This window comes from Eriocheir sinensis, chromosome 51, assembly GCF_024679095.1.
Source record: "Eriocheir sinensis breed Jianghai 21 chromosome 51, ASM2467909v1, whole genome shotgun sequence".
NCBI lineage: Eukaryota > Metazoa > Arthropoda > Malacostraca > Decapoda > Varunidae > Eriocheir > Eriocheir sinensis.
The window spans coordinates 3,691,362-3,711,145 of record NC_066559.1 but is presented as its reverse complement, the minus strand read 5'-3'; the positions used below and the strand labels follow the sequence as shown (position 1 = coordinate 3,711,145).

Here is a 19,784-nt window from a genome sequence, read left to right as displayed (position 1 = left end):
TTTTGTCCCAAAATATACTGAGAATACTCGGAATAAGTTTACGTAGTTGACCCGCGTATCACCTACGGCTAAACTGTTCTGGAGGTGTCAATCACAGAGACGCTTCAGAAATATGCTGCCTGTCCGTGCCTCCCGTGGCAGGGGAAAGAACAATCGGGCGCAGGGGGCGCGAGACGCCTTGGCTTGGCTTACAGTGCTCGAAGCTTCGTGGTTAGGCGTGTCACCGTCAACAGGTATGCATCACAGAGAAGCCATATAATGATTGCTTTAACACATGAATAATCAAAATACTGTGCCATAGCTCATTCCTCGTCTTTTCTCAAGGGTAGAATGCCAAGAACGCAATGGCATTTTAAATGTTAATGAAAGGTTGACCGTGGATGCTACCTTTGGAGACGCAGATGGTCGTCTGACACGCTTCCCCAAAGGTTCATCCTGCTCACTGCCCCTGTAAGAGACAACCCTGAGTGCCGGCAACAATAGCTACGTCCTCGAGGCTTCTTGTCGCGGTGAATTGATCGATCACAATAAGAATGGCTCAGAGTGGTCGATGAGTACATTTGGGAGGTGCTTTCACGTGGATAAAATAATTAAATGTGGCAACTGTATATTTGGATGAAAATTATCATTATAAATAATAAACTGGCAATTTCATCCTTTTAGAATTGTAAAAAGAAAGTGTATGTAGCATATTGAAGGAATGAAATATCATTACTAGTATAATAATAATAATAATAATAATAATAATAATAATAATAATAATAATAATAATAATAATAATTCTAATAATAATACACAGGCGATCACTTCGCTTGAGAAACGGCGAAACATTAGTGAATAACTTGAATGTCTTCCAGAAAGTAACAAAAAGTATTAGCAAAGCTCCAGGAGATGTAGATGAAGACATGAAGGTTAAAATGTGAGCGCGTGATTTCTGTTAACAAAGATCTTGGACAAATGAAAAACATAGCTCAGGTTCTGGAAGGCACTCGCAAAGCAGAATTGGTGGACATGAAATTAGAGGACGTTATGTGTTTCAAGTATGCACCAGTAACCTCAGTTGGGGGAGAAAGAACATTTTCTCAACTGAAAAAGTATGTACTCTCCCACAGACGGCACAATTCAGCGACTGACAATTTAAAGATAATACTAGTAAATATGTGCAATCACGGGAAAATGTAGAACGAGCATCAATGAACATGTTACTTTAGTGATTATAGAATAATTTTAGCGTTTCAACCATTTTTTAATACAAAGAATAAATGCCTTTTTAATGTCTTTTTCATCAATGTATGTCTTTTTTTACCCTTTTTTTGTTGTTTATAAACGCCTTTTAGCCAGCCTATTTTAATGCTTTTTAGTGCCTAAACTTCCGGTCTCTAATTATTATCATCATCATCATCATCATCATAATAATAATAATAATAATAATAATAATAATAATGATGATAATAATTTTATTATTATTATTATTACTATTAAAACTACTCCACTACTATTGCTATTACTACTACTAGTACTACTACTGCTACTACTACTACTACTACTACTACTACTACTACTACTACTACTACTACTACTACTACTACCACCACCACCACCACCATCACCACCACTTGTTGTTTTTGTTTATTTAATATTGTTGACATTTGTTATTGACAAATAAAAATGAGGAGACGAGAAAAATGACTCAGAATATATATATATTTTTTAATTTCACCAGTACAATGGTTCATTTTCCCTGACGCTTTCAATTATATATGTGAGTTACAGTGAAGCGACCCGCTCCTCGCATCAGGTGCCCGTCAGCCCCGCTCGCTGGCCGCGCCTGTGTGCCCCGTCGGTGGCTAATCGTTCAGCAGATTGTCATTTCCAGGCCGTCTGCCGCCGGGCCCGCTGGACGCCGCTGCCACCGCGTTACTTGCACCGCTACGCTAAACAGTGATCCTTCAGAAGCATTGCTCATACTGGGAAGTATTTAATATCATAAAATAATGTTTTGGTTTTGCAAATCTTTCTTCAATTGCAGTATCAAGCTGAGTCATCCTAAAACATTACTGACTATGAGTTATTTTTTCGCCGCTAAGTAATATTCCTGTTCTTTTCCACAAACACAGTTAGAGTTTGTAGTTGCCGTTGACAGATTTCAGTATCATCCAAAATTAATGCATCACCATCACCTGCGCTTTATCAGTGTGTAAGCATTTCATAATTACCTTAACTCGCTAAAAGAGAATGAACACTGTGGAGGTGCGAGCAATGAGGATGTTCACTCTGTACTCAAACTGTTATTGCTGTAACATAACCACACATTTTAGTCTGCAATACTTTTATTTCCTTTTATTTCCAGGAGAGAATTTGAAATTTTCCTGACCTCACTAACTGCTTGTATAAAAAAAATCAGGGTTTAACTACTGATCTGTTGTTCAAAATCCTATTATTGGCAATGTCAGACGGCTGTCCCTACATGCCCAGCTGTTCATTGAAACTATTTTTTTCGGCATTTACGAAATACGAGGGAGACTCAGAAAAAGTGAGCTGTTGTCAATGAATGGCACACGTAGACTTATTTCCCGTGCTTGACTTATTTCCCGTGCTTGACTTATTTCCCGTGCTTGACTTATTTCCCGTGCTTGACTTATTTCCCGTGCTTGACTTATTTCCCGTGCTTGACTTATTTCCCGTGCTTGACTTATTTCCCGTGCTTGACTTATTTCCCGTGCTTGACTTATTTCCCGTGCTTAACGAAGGCTACTCAAGTGCTAAGTTGCCAAAAATTCGTGTCATATATTCCTGGGTGCACGGGCAACTTGAAGTGTTCATGTTGGAAGGGATATGCTTGATGAAAAATTGACGTTTGGTTCAGACGGAGGTGGGCGGGGTTGATTTGCGGGTAATCTTGGTCAGCATACGGACACGCTAATTGCTGTGCCATGGATCCGTAACAGATGACCTGAGATGTTGTGTCCCTTAACAATCAGCCACACGAATTTCAGTAGGCAGTTGCGGATTATGTCCCTGCGTTATGATGTCACTTCAAACCCAAACCATTCATGAAGTATATAACAATGGCAGGGCTTGGGGCTGGCGGTGTGCGGGTGCAGCGTCAGCGTAGCAGGATGAGGGCCTCCACACTCCTCCTGCTGCCGATGATGCTGGGTGAGTCTTTGGGGCTAGTTGTTGGCAGAAAGTTACTTTTGCTTTGTGTGTTTCTTCACTTGTGTTATATTACTTCTGCTGCTACTGATTCTAATGATGTGTTTTAGGGTTGCTTAGGTTGTTGACTTCGTATATTCTATATCAACTAGTTTTTTTTCGCTCATGAATTACTCCTACTGTTGGTGATGCCCGTTAGGTATGTTTTTTTTGTGTGTGTGTGTGTGTGGGAGTTACCTGCTGTGTGAACTATTTCCTTGTATTTTGAATTACTTTTATTGCTATAGGTATGTAACATATATTTTTTGTTTTGTTTTTGGGTGTGGTGTGTGGAAGGTTATCCACTAATAGGAAGTTAATTATATTTTGTGCGAAATATTTCCTTCTTTTGAATTTTGTTGCTGGTAAAGCTTGCTGGTTTTATTTGTTTATTATTTTTAGAGGTGTGGGGGAGGAAGGGTTACCTGCTGGTAAGGAATTAATTATATATATTACACATTATATACAAGCGACCATGTAATAACTTAAATAATGTTCTTTTTTTTTTATTTGTTACCTTTTCAAAGCTTGTGTTTCATACATAACAATAAACACTGTGTAGCACCAGCACATTCATATATACTTTAATACCTTGCCGTCGATGTCGTGTGTAGGAAGGTTCATTAATGCTCCGCTCCGTAACCACAGCACGTGACTGTACCGGAGCACCGAGGGCAGGAACGGGGCCCCCAACGCCACCTTCGCCTCCCTCCACCTTGCCCACAACACTCCGCAGGTAGGGAAGACGTAAGACCTAGAGGAAGACTTGCACGTGAGGCAGGCGGCGGAGACACAAATACCAATCTAGATGAATACTCTTCTTCCTCCATCCTTCTTGCCCTTTCTCTTTTTTTATATACAACTTTTGACCCTTCCTTCTTTTCCTCCCTCTTTACTTTTGTTATTTTTTTTCCTTCCTTCCTTATGTCTTCTTTCAGCTTCTCCCTTTTGTCCGGTCTACTTATAACTTTTTTTCTAATGACCTAACGAGCTAACGTATTGCCCGTCATATGCAGGTTAGGGTAGCGCCATCTCTAATCTGTATTTCCGCTAACACACATAATAAGCCCCACCTCCGTTGCCAGATTGTCGTACCCAGAGCATCGTATTGACCGGTTTCTGACTTATAACTATTGCTAAGAAACACCAGTAATTAACCATCTTACAATAACTATATAGGAAGCCAGTTACAGAGGTAGAGGAGACAGTTTTTGGGTCGGAAATCGGCAAACATAAATGGCTGAGTACGATAATCTGGCAACGTTGAGCCCCCACCCACGTCAGCCCAACTACCACCGATAAGAACTCAGGTTGGTATTGTCAGATGCTCCCACCCCTCATACCAACTATTTCCAAAGGCTAAAAAGGAGGTTAATCGAGTTCTATTGAGTGTTCTTTTAGGTTCACGGTACAGAAGAAGGCTCAGACTACCACCAGGGTCATAAAAGTACCCCTGGAAATGCCCTAAACTCCCACGAAAGACTATAGTAAATTATGTGTCCTGGGCGCAGAAATGTTTAAAAATATGGCCCTCCGTCTTCCCAGCATCCAGTCATTGTGTGTAGCCTTATTTTTAGAGGAGGTTTGGCTTACTTGTGGATTGGCTAATGACATGCACTTGATGGGGAAGAGGGAGGGATTATTAGTGAAGTTAACGAAGATAGAGAATAGACATGATTAAGCTGATATTTTAATGAGTTGTCTTGTCACTTTTGGTTAGAGTTGTGGTGTTGATATTTTTTTTAATTAAGTTTCTCTCTCTCTCTCTCTCTCTCTCTCTCTCTCACCCCCCCCCCCCTACAGAATAGTGAGAGGGCCGCCGCGTGGTACAGGTATGGCGGAAGGCAATATTCCTTCTCTCTTTTCCTTGGCCAGGTGAGTTCAGGTGGGGCGTTAAACTCATGGAATAACGTGTGTCTCGCTTTGTGTTTGTTGTTGTTGTTATTGTTGTTGTTGTTTATGGTGGTGGTGGTGTATCTCGCAGCCAGCAGGAGGGAACGGAGGACCTGAAGCAGCTGATGGCCTTCCTGCTGAACCTCACCGCCGAAGGACAACTCTATTTGGTGCACGACGACGACAACAGTGAAGGTGGGTGGGGGTGGTGGGGGTGGTGGGGGTAAAGTAGGTTTAATGAGTTGTGGTGTGGTGGTGGTGAAAGATGTTTAAAGGGTGGTGGTGGTGGTGGTGGTGGTGATGATGATAGTGGTGGTAATGGTGATTTAGGTTTAAGGGATGGTGGTGAAGGAGGTTTAAGGAGTGGTGGTGGTGGTGGTGATGGTGATGTACTTCCAGGCTACTCACAGAGGAAGGCTTGGTTTGGAGAACCGGGTGCAATATTTTTGAACTTTTCTTTCTTAGACCTGTTGTTGTTTACGAAATTGTTATAGTCTAGGTAAGGTTGTAGCTTTCCTGAAGTGTTTTATAGGATTTGAGAGAGCGGCAGTGGTAGCTAACTTATTAATACCTTTCGTCGGTCAGCTGATATTGACTCGACGGATTGGCCTGGCCCTCGGTGTTATGGACTCGCTTAACAAGAGTGTATGGCGTTAATATCTATGCAGGCAGATTAATATTAATTCGAATTTTCAAGTCACTTGTGCTCTCTGTCTTACTCGCCTCCCGGACGTCGAGCCTGCTCACGGGGTTGTGTCTGATTGTAGGAGACCAAGGGGACGACCAGGTAACTCATGGATGGGGCAAAGTCGATCGATCTTGCCTGGAAGGACTCAAGATGGGTAGGGTGGCTGCGTGGGAGCTTGCCCGGGGGGACCGTCTGGTGTATAGACGGCGAGTGAGTGAAGTAATGCATCCCCGGGGTAAGCTCCCCATTAGTTAGTTAGTGAGACAGTAAGTTGCCTGAGCTCGATAATGCACACCTCAGCCTCGGGCGCCGCGACTACCTGGTCTCCGATTTCCTAAATGTAATTCTGAAATAATGCTGAAAATTATCCCATATACACAGTTTTATTATTGGTTTACTTTCTTCAGAGGTCTGGGTACTGCTTGGTCTCTTAGTTTAATGTTAATCTGAAATACGGTTGAATAATATCCTCGAAGTTATAACAGTCTACTTTTCCCTCCCTAATTATATGGAAGAACTTGCTGGGCCAGTATTCCCAGACGATTTCTGCTCTCACCACAAGTATTTCCAAGGGCTACAACGGAAATTAGTCAGGTTCTCATGAGTTTATTTCACGTTCATGGTGCAGAAGCCTTATTAAGCTATTACTACGCTCATAAAACTACCCATGGAAAAACCCACAACCTCTACGAAAGCCTGATCAACTGTAGGTGTGTAAGCCCCGATATGTTTGAGAATACGGTCCTTGTTTAGTCGTGATGATAGCAAAGGTGTAATGAGACTGCTATTGTGTGTTCAGAACTGGCGGCGGCGGAGCGTGCGTGGCGGCGAGGGGGGCGTACACTCACGCTCCTGCCCTACGAGCCCGAGGCGCGGCTGCTGACGGCGGTGCTGAAGAACGACCCGCGCCACCACGTGCTGCCCATGAGGAACGTGTTGGTGCTCTGCTCCCCCCAACACGTGGCCGCGCTCTTCCGACAGGTGTGTGTGTGTGTGTGTGTGTGTGTGTGTGTGTGTTAAAAAATGTCGCGACATCTCCAGACAAATGGTAAATAAAGAGTTTTCGAAATCACGTTGACGAATGAAATATGTCAAATAAATTCACCAAGTAACTCAATCCTCCCCTGCTGATGAGAGTTTAAATTGCCTCAGGAATATATGCTTACTAAGAAGAAGCTAACCAATGCCTGTCAGACTCACGGGGCTGGTGAGTAACACGGATGGGGTATCACACTGGGCTATTTTTCCTCCAGCCTCTGATTAATCGGCAGTACCGCCCACCTCCAGCACCTTTTAGTTGACCTCTTAACATAAACACCCCCAAACTGTTCTCTCCTTGCTAACCACTGCCGCCTCCACACACGCCTCTTTCTTGGCTTTAAGCTCATTGCAGTGAAGAAGTAACAGTGCTGCGGCGACAGTTCTTCTCGAATAAAGCCCGTCGTCCTGAAGAGGTTGGCCATTGTGGCTGGAGCTGGAGATAAACGTAACGTGTGTGCTTGGAGGTGTCGGCGGTACCGGCTGAAATCGGAGGGTGGAGGAAGGATGTCGGAGGAAAAATAGCCCAGTGTGATACCAGTGTGAAGACAGCGGCCATCCCTTACACTTGCGTTCACCTCGCATGAAAAAAATAGTAGGTATGCAAACACTTTACAGGAAGGGAGGCTTGTGATAGACTGTCTCGTCCAGTTATCATTTTATAGTAAGTCTTCATTTCCTTTTAAAAACTGTTGGAAAATTATCTTATATTAATGTACTGAAACACAAGCATAAGAGGCTCATTTATATTTGCTGTAATTTTTTTTTCCTAGCTTAGTAGGAGGCATGGATCACAGAGCGATTGTAAAAGTAGCTTACGTTTTGACTTAAATGCTGGTTCTGTTTTAGATATTTTGAGCATTACATACAATATTATCTTTATTACGATCAACACGTTTGTAGGAATCATTCTGCTGCGTCAGGAAAAAACATTCGCCTGGCGGTGGGTGTCAGGGGAGGGGGAGGAATGAGTCGCCGCTATATTACACGCATTATAACGCCTTGAGCAACACTGAACTGGTATGAGCTACGTGATTAGTATCGGTTTGCTAACCATGGCATGACTTACTTGGTAGGCGTCGTTTTCCAAGATGTTACCCAGAGTGGCAGTATTCCAATTTACTTCTCTCTTATATTTGTTTATTTTTTGTTAAACTCGTGTATCCGGGCTAATGCCACTGAGTAGTTCAATCGCCGTATTTTTTCCGTTCGTGTCTCCGAGCCCTGATTGAGGTAACTAATGGTGCTTTGGCTCACGGACAATGGAAGACCACTCGCTTGGGGGCGTCCGGGAGGTGGCAAAGTGTCCTTAGGTACAGCTTATTTTGGAAGGCTTCTCATCATCTCCTCCTCCAACGGTTTTCTTTTCAGGGCCTGATACATTTTTCAGAGCAACGAGCGCGAGGGAGAGAGTGAGAGGAATGAGTTATTGATGAAGGCCCTTTAAGGAACGCGCTAAGAGGGTGCCCTTCGCTGATTACTTCTTGAGGCTGGCCGGGTTGTTATCCGTGTATGACGCCGCCTCGAACAGGACAATCGCTGGTGCCATTACGACAGGCATTGAACGAGGAAGCACCGCCACGAGACACGCAGTAAAGTAAATCAGGCTCGTCGGGACCGAACAAAAGGAAAGTGGGCCGTGCTCGAGGCCACCCAGTGAAGGCAGTAATGGTGTGCATGAAAGGCGCGGGAGGAAGAGCAGAACACTCATTGATATCGGAAGACGTATCCTGTGGTTTTCACGAACAGGCGCTGCCATCAGTCCACACTGATCGACCCGAGATGGAGGCGGCGACACGCGAGGCGGAGGAGCGTTTCATTATTAAGCCGGGGATGGCAGTAAAACCCTTGTAGGCATTCAGTAAGGCCTGGGAAATATTTATCTCTTAAGAGTTGTTATTTGAGACTGTAAGAACATATTAAGGATTCTGCAAGAAGCCAGTCGGCCCACACTGGAGAGCTCATATAAACCTAACTCCCTCCCTCTCCTCCCTATCCATAAATTTAAATAACATTTCCTTAAAGGTAACATACCTGTCTCACTGGTACCCACCACATGACTGCCAACTCTACAAGTCACCTTTATCAATTTCCATCACCCTTTAATAAACTTCAATCACGTCACCTCGCACCCTTCGTCCTTGTAAAGAATGCAAATTTCTCTGTAACAGAGTCCTGAGTGGAAGGGGCCAAGGGGACGCCCACAGAGTTCGTGGCTTGAGCAAGTCGATAGATCCTGCCAGGAGTTCCTCATGATGGGAAAGGGATCTGCACGGAGACTCGCCCGGAGCGACCCCGGGACTTGTCGTCGTAGGGTGGGCGAGGCGACGTGCCTCCCGGCGTATGCCCCCATTGATTGATTGATTGATATCTATTCTACAATGAGACATGAACTTTACTATATAATCGATATGAGGCCTAACAAAGGCTAAATAAAGCCTGGCGATGACTTCGGCACGTCTACTACACTTTCCTTGAAATAAAACCAGGTGTGACTCTTAAGCGGCGGTCATACGAGCTCACTAAGACGGCTGAACCTCTCACAGCTAAACCTTTTTAGGGAGTGTAATTTATAGAGTAATTATTTAACGGGAAATTTCCTCCTACACTCGGAATGCTACTCTTCTGACAATCAACACCATATCTATCTTCCAGGAGCTTCCAGGAGCGAGACCCCTCTGTGTGTGGCCAGCACATCACAGAGGTGATTGTCTCTGGAATGAAGGCATACATTCCACGGACTTTCTCTACTCCTCATGCTAAAAAGCCTTGGTTTAATCACTGTTTAAGGATTCTATCCCTCTCTCTGTTCCTTTATCTCCAGTTTCCTTTCATATATATATATATATATATATATATATATATATATATATATATATATATATATATATATATATATATATATATACATATATATATATATATATATATATATGTGTGTGTGTGTGTGTGTGTGTGTGTGTGTGTGTGTGTGTGTGTGTGTGTGTGTGTGTGTGTGTGTACGGACAGGTGACTGACATTTTCTTTATCTTTTATTCAACTTTAATTTTTCATGCCAACAGTGTTGGGCTAAAAAAAAAAAAAAAAAAAAAAGTCTGGGCAGATAACCTCCCAGCCATCCATTCCGTGGACGCGGCGGTGGCTCTCATCGGCCCCTCGTGGCTTTGACTCACTTGAGCAGGAGAGGATGAACGACCCTTCTTCTCTGGCAGGTGAGGAAAAATGTGCTGGAGTCCCGCTCGACGCAGTGGATCGTTGTCACCACCGCGGACCTGACGCAGACGCTGCCAAAGGAACTGCGCGAGGGGACGCAAGTGAGGAATTGTGTTCTTTGGGAGAGAGTCGGTTGAGCTCTGTTGTGCATCTTGTTTTCTCTCTTGATATGACTTCGCTGTGGAGGATCATTGCTCCGGCAGTTTATCGTATTCAAGGGGAACTGGCGGTCGGCCCCTGCCCAGTGGTGGTGTGGGATGAATTTTGATATTGATGCCGATTTTGTTGGATTGTTTTCATTACGAATTAGGTATTTTTTAGCCTTTCCCTTCCTCTCGACCTTCAGAACCCTCATATAACTGACTGAATTATCCACACCTCCTTTATCGACACATTAGAATGATTCAATCGAGAAGAATCAGCTGAGTCGTGGGAGTGTTCAATTCTGAGATGAACTTCGTTTCATTTCATGTCCCTATGAAACAAAATTTCTTCATCAATGATAAGTATATCTACCGCTCACAGTCATATTATAAGCAGACCAAGTAATTAACAACTTCCGATGCAATGCCACTCACTGTATCTCTCAGACACGTGCAAAAAAAAGGTTTGTGTTTTGAAGGGACTTTATATGGAAGCTCACATCGAATATTAAATCAAAGGTCAATATTTTGTAGTGACGTTGATGCATAACACTGCAGGTTAATCTGGCAACTGGGGCTGAAGCCTCAGTTGATTGATTTTTTAAACGTCATATGTGTTCATCAACAACAATATGGCTGATTTGTCTTTTTTTATCCGTTTTTCAACTTTATGGTTAGATGGTTTTGTTATTTTTTTATAACTTTTTACGACTGAGTTTGTAATATGTCGACTTAACTCTGAATATCTATCACGTCTTGCTAACTTTGTCCCAGAAATGGAATTAGAAAGACAGACTAGCCACATAACTGTAAGCAACCACGTTTGAAAAATCTGGCGAGTGACTGAACCTCTCGTGTCCGGGCCTGCAGGTGGCGCTGGTGCAGCGTGAAAGGACCCGCGCCGCGCAGCTCTACTCCTCCAGCGTCCAGGCCGACGGGGAGATCAGGTGAGGGGGTGCGTGGGTCGTTTACACACACACACACACACACACACACACACACACACACACACACACACACACACACACACACACACACACACACACACACTCATTTAATTTTAGGGATTATTATTATTATTATTTTTTTTTTGTTTGTTTTTATCTTCATCATTATCCTCCTCCTTGTCCTCCCCTTCATCATCATCATCATCATCATCGTCATAACCTTCCAGGTTCTCGTTCGTGGGTGAGTGGTCGGCGGGGTCGGGGGCGGCGGGGGCGGCACGCCTGAGGGGTCGCCTGCTGCCCGACGTGCCGGAGCTGTACTCGGACCTGCAGGGCCGCCACCTGGTGGTCACCACGAACAACAACTGGCCCTTCTTCAAGATCATCACGCTCGACAACGGCACCGTCATCCCAGTCTCGGGCGTCGACCTCAAGGTGATCACGACCCTCAGCGAGGCGCTCAACTTCACGTGAGTCCCAGAGGCCCGCCTCCTGCATGTGGTGTTTGTTCAGAGTCCATCACAAGCACGGTCTGGATAAAGGCGGAATGACTGGTCTGGAGAGCGTTGTGTTTCTTCCCTTATTTGTTATCTCAACGTTAAGGAGTGAGGAGCAGTAAGTAGTCTGACCACCAGATTTTAACCGATGATTTTATCTTTCATTTTTTCTATATCATCGAATAAATGAATAGTCTTAAAATTTGGAATGTGTTGCCAAAAAAAAAAAAAAAAAAAAGTCTGCTTGCTGATGTAGCATAAACACTGAACTTTTTATAACAGGTTGGGAAGGGGCGTCATTTTCGATGATTTTTTATTTTATGAACCGTACTTTTCGTGGTCATCAATTATGTATATATTGTATGAACGCTATAGATATTTTGTACCTATTTTAATCACGAATCGGGTTTCCATGAAAAAAAAATCTGGCAAGCCTGATATTGGCAAGTGGAGGCAATCCCTGCGCGGGGTCGAGACATTTCTGTAGCCCGGTACATAGCGGCCTCTAGAGAGTGATGGCGTCGCATGGACTCCTCCAGGTACCACCTCATCCGGCCGCCAGACGGCAAGTGGGGCGGGCCTCAGCCGGACGGCACCGTGACGGGCCTGATCGGGCAGGTGGCCAGGCACGAGGCCCACGCCACGCTCTGTGAACTCTCCGTCACAAGTATGTTCTGGTTAAGGCGGGAAGGAACTAAGCCACGGGGCAGTCCTGAAGTAGATACACAACAGAAGGAAAGATAGAAAGATACACAACAGAAGGAAAGATAGAAAGATAGATATAAATGTTTCTTGGTCACACATTACTTGGTTGTGATCAGCTGTAGCTTTTCCGCTTTTCAGGGACAGTGATTGCATAATAGTCTACATATATTATTCGGTCCTTGACTGGCCTCAGAGGCTCTCACTCTCTTGCTGTTGGGGTCACCAGTAACTAGTTAAATTTAGATCTCGTCTAGAATAGGGGTTATAGATCTTACAATGACGAGCAAAGTATCATCTTGATGTGATGATGATGTATTATCTTGATGTTTCTTTCATTCCCTTCCCCTTCTTCCTGCCGCCCTTCGAGACACCAGGTAGCCGGGAGACCGTGGTGGACTTCACTTTCCCCTACTTCCTGGAGTCCACCACGCTGGTGTCCGGCGCGCCCAAGGAGAAGAGCCGCACCTTTGCTGTCTTTTCCCCCTTCACGTTGGAGGTGGGTCGGATCAAATGAAGTGTTTGTTTATGTACTTGAAACGGATTCCAAAGAGCGTTTATTACCACGATGACTGTGAATGTAGCTGTGGTTTTGTTTCTTTTACTATATGAGACTTTTGTTTCCAAATTTCCTTTAAACAGTTATTATTTTCATGAGTGTTTTCTGTGTATGTAAAAAATCTATTTCTAGTAGAACTGGTAGTGGATGTAGTGCCTCTTAGACGTATATATTATCATTAGTTAATAGTTGGCTCATTATTGAAACCTCACAAGGAAACTGACCCTCTTGTCTGTTACTCCTGACGTTTATGCAAGTCTTAGGTCACCACTCTGTTACTTTGGTTGTTTTAATGTCAGGTCTTCGCGTGATACGGCCAAGTCACGATGCTCGCTTCCCTTGCCTCCATATCCTACCCAGCAATATAATCTCCATTTACCTTTACACATTTTAGCTTTTCTTCCTTGTATCTTTCGCAGGGCACTAAATTTTGGGCCGTATTTTAGGCCTGACAGAATGCACTTGATTGCACCTGATCTTTCCCTCCTAGGAGAGTTGACAGTTATTATTCATGACGTTACAACATGTTTTCTGAATTGCAATCCTATTTTTCATCTGATTTCTTTCTCGAGGTCTGAGTTTGCACTAATTGTCTTCGATAGGTGCATTTCTCTATCTTAGATGTTCGTGGCCGATTAATATTTGTTGTCATTATACATTAGTTTTCCTCGTAATTAAGCCTCAGGTGTACTTTCAAACTCGCTGTGTAATTCTCCAATCATTTTTTTGTAATTTTTTATTCAGAATCGGCAAGACTACGACCCATTCTAAAATTATATATATTACTGTTTTACCTGAAAAATTTGGCTCGACGATTGGCAACAGTGTGTGCCACTCCTATACATACATCATTTGCAGGCAGTAGCGTGCACCTCTCCACCCGAAACTGACCTCATTTGACCTCTCGTTCTTTTTTCTCTTGTCGAAGGCGCGTATAGAGGGGTTTTCTTGTTGATGTTTTAGTTTTTTTCCCTTTGAGCTGCTTCCCTTTCTGTAAAAAAAATAAATAATAATAATAATAATCTTCCCTTTCTATTTTGGTGGGCTCATTCCATCGTTTGTCACTCACGCGGTAGCTGACGTTCATTAGGGGACACTTAGGGTCGCATTATGAGACATTTCGCCGCCCAAGAACACATATTTGACAAGGCTTTCGTAGGAGTTGTGGGCATTTCCAGGGGTAGTTTTATGACCCTGGTGGTAGTCTGACCCTTCTTCTGTACCATGAACCTAAAGAACCACTCATTAGAACCCGATTGATCCCCTCTTTGACCTTTAGAAATAGCCGATGTGATATGGCAAAGTGGCTTGTAATACCAGCCTTATGCACGATAGGTGTGGCTGTGCATCGTGGTGGTGGTGGCAGCGATGGGGCCGTTCCTGTACCTCCTGACCCGCCCTCTGGTGCTCGTGTTGGACCACAGCGACCAGCCCCAATACACGCCGCAGGAACTCGGCTTCAACATGTATCGCAACTTCATGGTCCAGAGCAACCTCATCAGAACCTCCAGCTGGGTGCTCAAGATCATGTTCTTCAGCTGGTACCTCTTCTCCTTCTACATCAACGGTGAGTCACCTTCGCCGCCCGTGCAGGAACGTCGTGATGGGTTGATGGGTTCTCCTACGTAGCAGTCTTTTATATTCTTTTCATTCAGTCCTGTACTCCATTTATTTTTCTGTTTTTCCTTTTCCTTGTTTTTTTCTTGTTCTTGTCCTTGTTTTTGTCCTTGTTCTTGCTGTTCTTCTTTTTCTTTTTCTTCTTCTTCTTCTCTTTTTTTTTTTTTTTTTTTTTCTTCCTTCGTTTATCGGGTCACCATCTTTACCCACCCAGAAATATCGTATTTTTTTACAACATATCTTTCCTCATGATATTATTCTGATTTTTGAGGGGAACAGTGAATGTGGACATTTTTTCTATTCCTATTATGCCGCTGGTCTGTCTCCTTTATCCCTCCCTTCCCCGGAAAATATATACAGGCATTCCCCGTTATTTGACCGTTCGGTATTTGACATTTCGTTCAGGTCGTCTGTTTTTTTATGTCTAAGAATGTGAATCTATCCAGAAATGCCATTGAGCTATGCTGATGTTAGGTCACCTTAGAGTGTGCCGATCGTACTCCCATCACACTGTCTGCGTTAAATTGTTATAGATACATGAGAAGTGATGTATGATAGACAGACCTAGTTGTTTAACCTAGCTCCACTTTCAGCCTTGTATTCCGGGACCCTGACGGCAGTGCTCGCCATCCCTGCCTTCGAGAAGCCTATTGACTCCCTGGAGCAGCTGGCGAGCGCTCACCAACGAGGCTACACCATCGGTACCACCAGGGACTCCAGCTTCGAGGACACACTCAAGGTACAGCGGAGAGAGAGAGAGAGGTGCGCGTGTGTGTGTGTGTGTGTGTGTGTGTGTGTGTGTGTGTGCTGTTGAAACTTTGTATTTGTTTGAATTTAAAACTTTATATGACAAATGTTCCATTTTCCTCTCCCGATCACTTGTCGCCGGCGGTGGGTCGGCCCGTGCGTCAGAGCGCTGTGTCCGGCATCTACCGCGAGGTGTGGCTGCTCATGAACCACGAGGACCCCAGCCAGAGCTTTCTGGCCACACCCGGACATGGCATCCAAATGGTCAGTATATATACACACACACACACACACACACACACTGACGAGCCCTCCACTTGCATACGTAAACCTACACTAATCTGGATGCATCGAAATTGTAACAGCGTGTATTCTAATTACCTGTCTGTATGACTGTCTGTGAAAGCACCGTGTTGCGGGCATTTTATTGTTACTTTTTTTGTTTTCCTTGTTTTGTCTCCTTTTCTGGAATAAGATAGTAATATTAGTAATAATAATAATAATAATAATAATAATAATAATAATAATAATAATAATAATAATAATGATAACATTAATGATGTTGATAATGATAATAATGAAATTATTATTATTATTATTATTATTATTATTATTATTATTATTATTATTATTATTATTATTATTATTATTATTATTGTTATTTTTATTATTATTATGAGTAGTAGTAGAAGTAGTAGTAGTAGTAGTAGTAGTAGTAACAGTAGTAGTAATAGAAATCGTAGTAAATTTGCTATTACTAAAATAATCTTATCCCTAAGTTTCCTCGTTCCCGCCGCCCCGCCAGATCCTGAAGCGGAAGTACTTCGTGTTCATCAACGCGCAGCTCAACTCCATCATGAAGGCCACGCAGCTGGGCAGGCACCAGTTCCACATCGGCCGCCAGACCTTCCTGCCGCAGAGCTACGGCATCGCCTGCAACACCGGCTCACCCCTACGGGACGCCTTCAGCAGCGTGTTAGTATACAGCAGTTTGTGTCAGGCCTTCTATAGAGTGTGGTGAAATTGAAGGGGGAAGGGAGGAGGTGGAGGAGGAGCAGGGGCAGGAGGGAAGAAATAGTAGACGACGAAGATGGAAAAGATACGAAAAAGGGAGAGAGTGAGAAGTGGTCAGCATATGCGAGTGAGGGAGCACAGCAAGGCAGGAAATGTTTCAAACGCAATTGTGAAAGGTTGTGAAATATGACCCTGTCGTGTCATGGCCTCTGGAAGGCTTGCATAGCTCGTCTTGTGGCAGATAGTTTGCTTTAAACGTTTCGGAGCCCAAACACACATATTTGACACGGTTTTCGTAGGAGTTTTGGTGATTTCCAGGGGTGTTTTAATGACCCTGGTGATAGTTTGACCCTTCATTACCCTGAACATAAAAAAAAAAACATGAGAACCCGATTGATCTTTTTGGCCTTTGGAAAGAGCTGATGTGAGAGGCAGAAGCGTCTGAGAATACCAACCATAGAGGAGAAGAGGAGGGAAGGGAGAATCACTGGGGAAGGAGAGGACGGAAATGTTTTGTAACGTGACCCGCCAATGACATGCTCTCTAGGCCCGAGCCAGGGTGAGGGCGAGCTAACCTTGGCTTGGTTCACATTACACCATCACGCGTGTAACTGCCAGTGAATAATTCCGGCGGATAATGATGTATTGCGTGTTTCGTAAGTGTATATGTGGTGTGGTGTCCGCCCCCAGGTTGCTGCGCCTGATAGAGGGCGGCCTCGTGTACAAGTGGGCGGGGGACGAGGTGTCGGGCGGCGCCTCCAGCCAGTCAGCCGCCAAGACCTCGGGGCCGCCGTCCATCACCCTCCAGCACCTGCAGGTAGGAAAGTAAAAGTAAATACATAAAAAAATAGTTAAAATAAATGAATTAATACAAGAATAATTAAGGAAATAACTGGTACTTGAGATTTTTACATTTTCTGTTTACGTGTAATGTTTCTAATTTCTCCTCTCACATTCTATTTTATGTCGCTTTTTTTCAAGAGTTTTTTTTTCACGTGCTTGTTGATTTGTTATTATTTCCCACGTGCGAGGGTCATTATTTTCTTTATCTCACGTGCACGGGTCGTTATTTTCCTATTTTTGCCACGTGCACGGGTCGTTATTTTCCTATTTTTGCCACGTGCACGGTTTGTTGTTTTCCTTTTCCTTTCTTCACTGCTCCTTATTTTCCTATTTTTGCCACGTTCACGGCTCGTTGTTTTCTTTTTCCTATCTTTACGTCTCTTTATTTTCCTTATCTCACGTTCACGACCCATTATTTTCCTTATCTCACGTTCACGATCCATTATTTTCCTTATCTCACGTTCACGATCCATTATTTTCCTTATCTCACGTTCACGATCCATTATATTCCCTATCTCACGTTCACGATCCATTATTTTCCTTATCTCACGTTTACGATCCATTATTTTCCTTATCTCACGTTCACGATCCATTATTTTCCTTATCTTACGTTCACGATCCATTATTTTCCATATCACGTTCACGCAATATTTTTGATGGCCGTCACTGTTCTTCCCGTCATTGCATCTAACTCCCTCCCATAGGCCGCGTTCTTCTTGTTGACCCTGGGCTTGTCGGCGTCCGTGGTGGCGCTGGGAGGCGAAGTGGCGGCCAGGAGGTGGTGGCGGCCTGGGGAGGGGCAGACACCTGGTACCACGGCCCAAAGGTGAGACGGACGGTCCTTCCTCATTACCATCATCAGCCATTACTAGTCTACTGCAGGACAAAGGCTGAAGTTATGTTTCTGTAATTGAAATCAAAGGCAGTTTTGTAATCGTGACATTTTAGCCTTTGGGAAGGTTCCAGTACTGCAACAGAGACCTATTATAGTAATGCAAGGGTCCTATATTCGCAAATGAACAGCATCCAGGCAGGGCAGGAGAGATTTATATTAGTGAAGGTGGCGTCATGCAGGATCAGTGTTTGAGTCCGCGCCAAATGACGTCACTATCCCAGGCCGACCCGCGGAGCAGTGTCGCTAGCCATCATTCAGCCAGTTGCCGTCAGTTTGTGTGTCAGTGAGCGACGGTGGTGACTCAGGGTTGTACTATCCTATTCCTGTCGCTTGCCTCGCCTTTTCAGAGTATGAAACTCATGTGTGAATTAAGGTAAGACTCAAACTTTAGTTGATTATTAGTCAGTGTTCTCCTTAGTTGTTCTTACGTTCGAATCAATTGTGTGAATCATGTGTAACCATGTTGTGAACAGTCGCGCGAACGTTAACGTTATCCTCGACATTTGATAAGAGGCGTTGTGAGGCCCAAGACGGATGTGTGATGTGACGAGGTGCACGCCTGGCGCCACGCATCCTGCAGCTAACCGCGTGTCGTTGTAGAGGATCATTTGCTTGTTTATAACTCCTTCTCGAGTGAACTATATTGTTGCGTCGGATTCTGTTGACTTCCACACTCCAATTCGTGAGTAGTTGTTTATGAAATCAGCCATAGTATAAGTTCGTTAATGTGATGATTGCTGAGGATTTAAGTATATTTTCACACCTATTGTACTTTTTTTTATCTTTGGTGCAATTAACAAACGAAAGGCAAGTAACTCGAAAGGCTTTTAAGTGATTGTAGTAGTGACTGATGTGGCTGTAGTTGTAGTAGTAGCAGCAGCAGCAGCAGCAGCAGCAGTAGTAGTAGTAGTAGTAGTAATAATAGTAGTAGTAGTAATGTTACACGATACTTATACCAGTAACAGTAAAGAAGTGTTTTCAAGGTATGGTATCAAAATGAACCCTGATAATGCAATGACGTAGTAGCAGGCGATAAACTTGATATCAACTGTGTTTCCTATGTTGATATAATGTGGTATTGCAATAGTGATATAAAACAAATATCCTCTTCCTATCGCCCAGGGTATTGCAATGATAATGAAACAGGTTACTAAGAGGAAATTTCTGTTATGTCAGTAATTATTGTAATGCTGACGAAACTATTTAAATGACACTCAAAACCTTGTATGAGTGTGTTTTTTGTACGAATTTACTCTTTTTTTGTGGGGAACCTTTCATCCCAGCATCTACTTTGGCCCCAGTTGACTTTTTTGTTTGTTAGTTTGTTCTGTCACGGACGCCACACCAGCACCCTCACTCATGTGTTTGTTATCGTCATGAGACCTTAGCTTCCCCGCACCTTGTTGATTCTCACAGTCGACCAATACTAAGAACATAATAAGGGATAATATAAGGTCGACTCCAGTACGTTGAACATATGAACTCTTTACAGATTCAGATTTTTTCCCCAAGTTTGATGAAATGAGTATTCTATTTTTTCCCCGAGTATGATGAAATGAGTGTTCTATTTTTTCCCCGAGTATGATGAAATGAGTGTTCTATTTTTTCCCCGAGTATGATGAAATGAGTGTTCTATTTTTTCCCCGAGTATGATGAAATGAGTGTTCTATTTTTTCCCCGAGTATGATGAAATGAGTGTTCTATTTTTTCCCCGAGTATGATGAAATGAGTGTTCTATTTTTTCCCCGAGTATGATGAAATGAGTGTTCTATTTAGATTCCTCGCGTACTCGT

General features: G+C 43.5%; 2 protein-coding genes across 2 annotated transcripts in view; both read left to right on the top strand.

The window, feature by feature from the left end:
* The first annotated feature begins 3,055 nt into the window (after window positions 1-3,055).
* LOC126982560 (glutamate receptor ionotropic, delta-1-like) overlaps window positions 3,056-19,784 on the top strand; it is an 18,816-nt gene continuing 2,087 nt past the window's right edge. Inside the window, exons 1-16 of the mRNA XM_050834707.1 lie at window positions 3,056-3,159; window positions 3,844-3,931; window positions 4,999-5,070; window positions 5,180-5,283; window positions 6,576-6,757; window positions 10,027-10,128; window positions 11,041-11,117; window positions 11,345-11,587; window positions 12,154-12,281; window positions 12,694-12,815; window positions 14,211-14,442; window positions 15,086-15,231; window positions 15,405-15,503; window positions 16,045-16,214; window positions 16,944-17,070; window positions 17,801-17,922. Of these exons, the coding sequence (XP_050690664.1) occupies window positions 3,069-3,159; window positions 3,844-3,931; window positions 4,999-5,070; window positions 5,180-5,283; window positions 6,576-6,757; window positions 10,027-10,128; window positions 11,041-11,117; window positions 11,345-11,587; window positions 12,154-12,281; window positions 12,694-12,815; window positions 14,211-14,442; window positions 15,086-15,231; window positions 15,405-15,503; window positions 16,045-16,214; window positions 16,944-17,070; window positions 17,801-17,922 (2,105 nt within the window). The 5' untranslated portion in view covers window positions 3,056-3,068. The remainder of the gene's footprint in view (window positions 3,160-3,843; window positions 3,932-4,998; window positions 5,071-5,179; window positions 5,284-6,575; window positions 6,758-10,026; window positions 10,129-11,040; window positions 11,118-11,344; window positions 11,588-12,153; window positions 12,282-12,693; window positions 12,816-14,210; window positions 14,443-15,085; window positions 15,232-15,404; window positions 15,504-16,044; window positions 16,215-16,943; window positions 17,071-17,800; window positions 17,923-19,784) is intronic.
* LOC126982561 (alpha-1,3-mannosyl-glycoprotein 2-beta-N-acetylglucosaminyltransferase-like) overlaps window positions 17,981-19,784 on the top strand; it is a 39,149-nt gene continuing 37,345 nt past the window's right edge. The window contains exon 1 of the mRNA XM_050834710.1: window positions 17,981-18,364. Coding sequence (XP_050690667.1) covers window positions 18,342-18,364 — 23 coding nt within the window. The 5' untranslated portion in view covers window positions 17,981-18,341. The remainder of the gene's footprint in view (window positions 18,365-19,784) is intronic.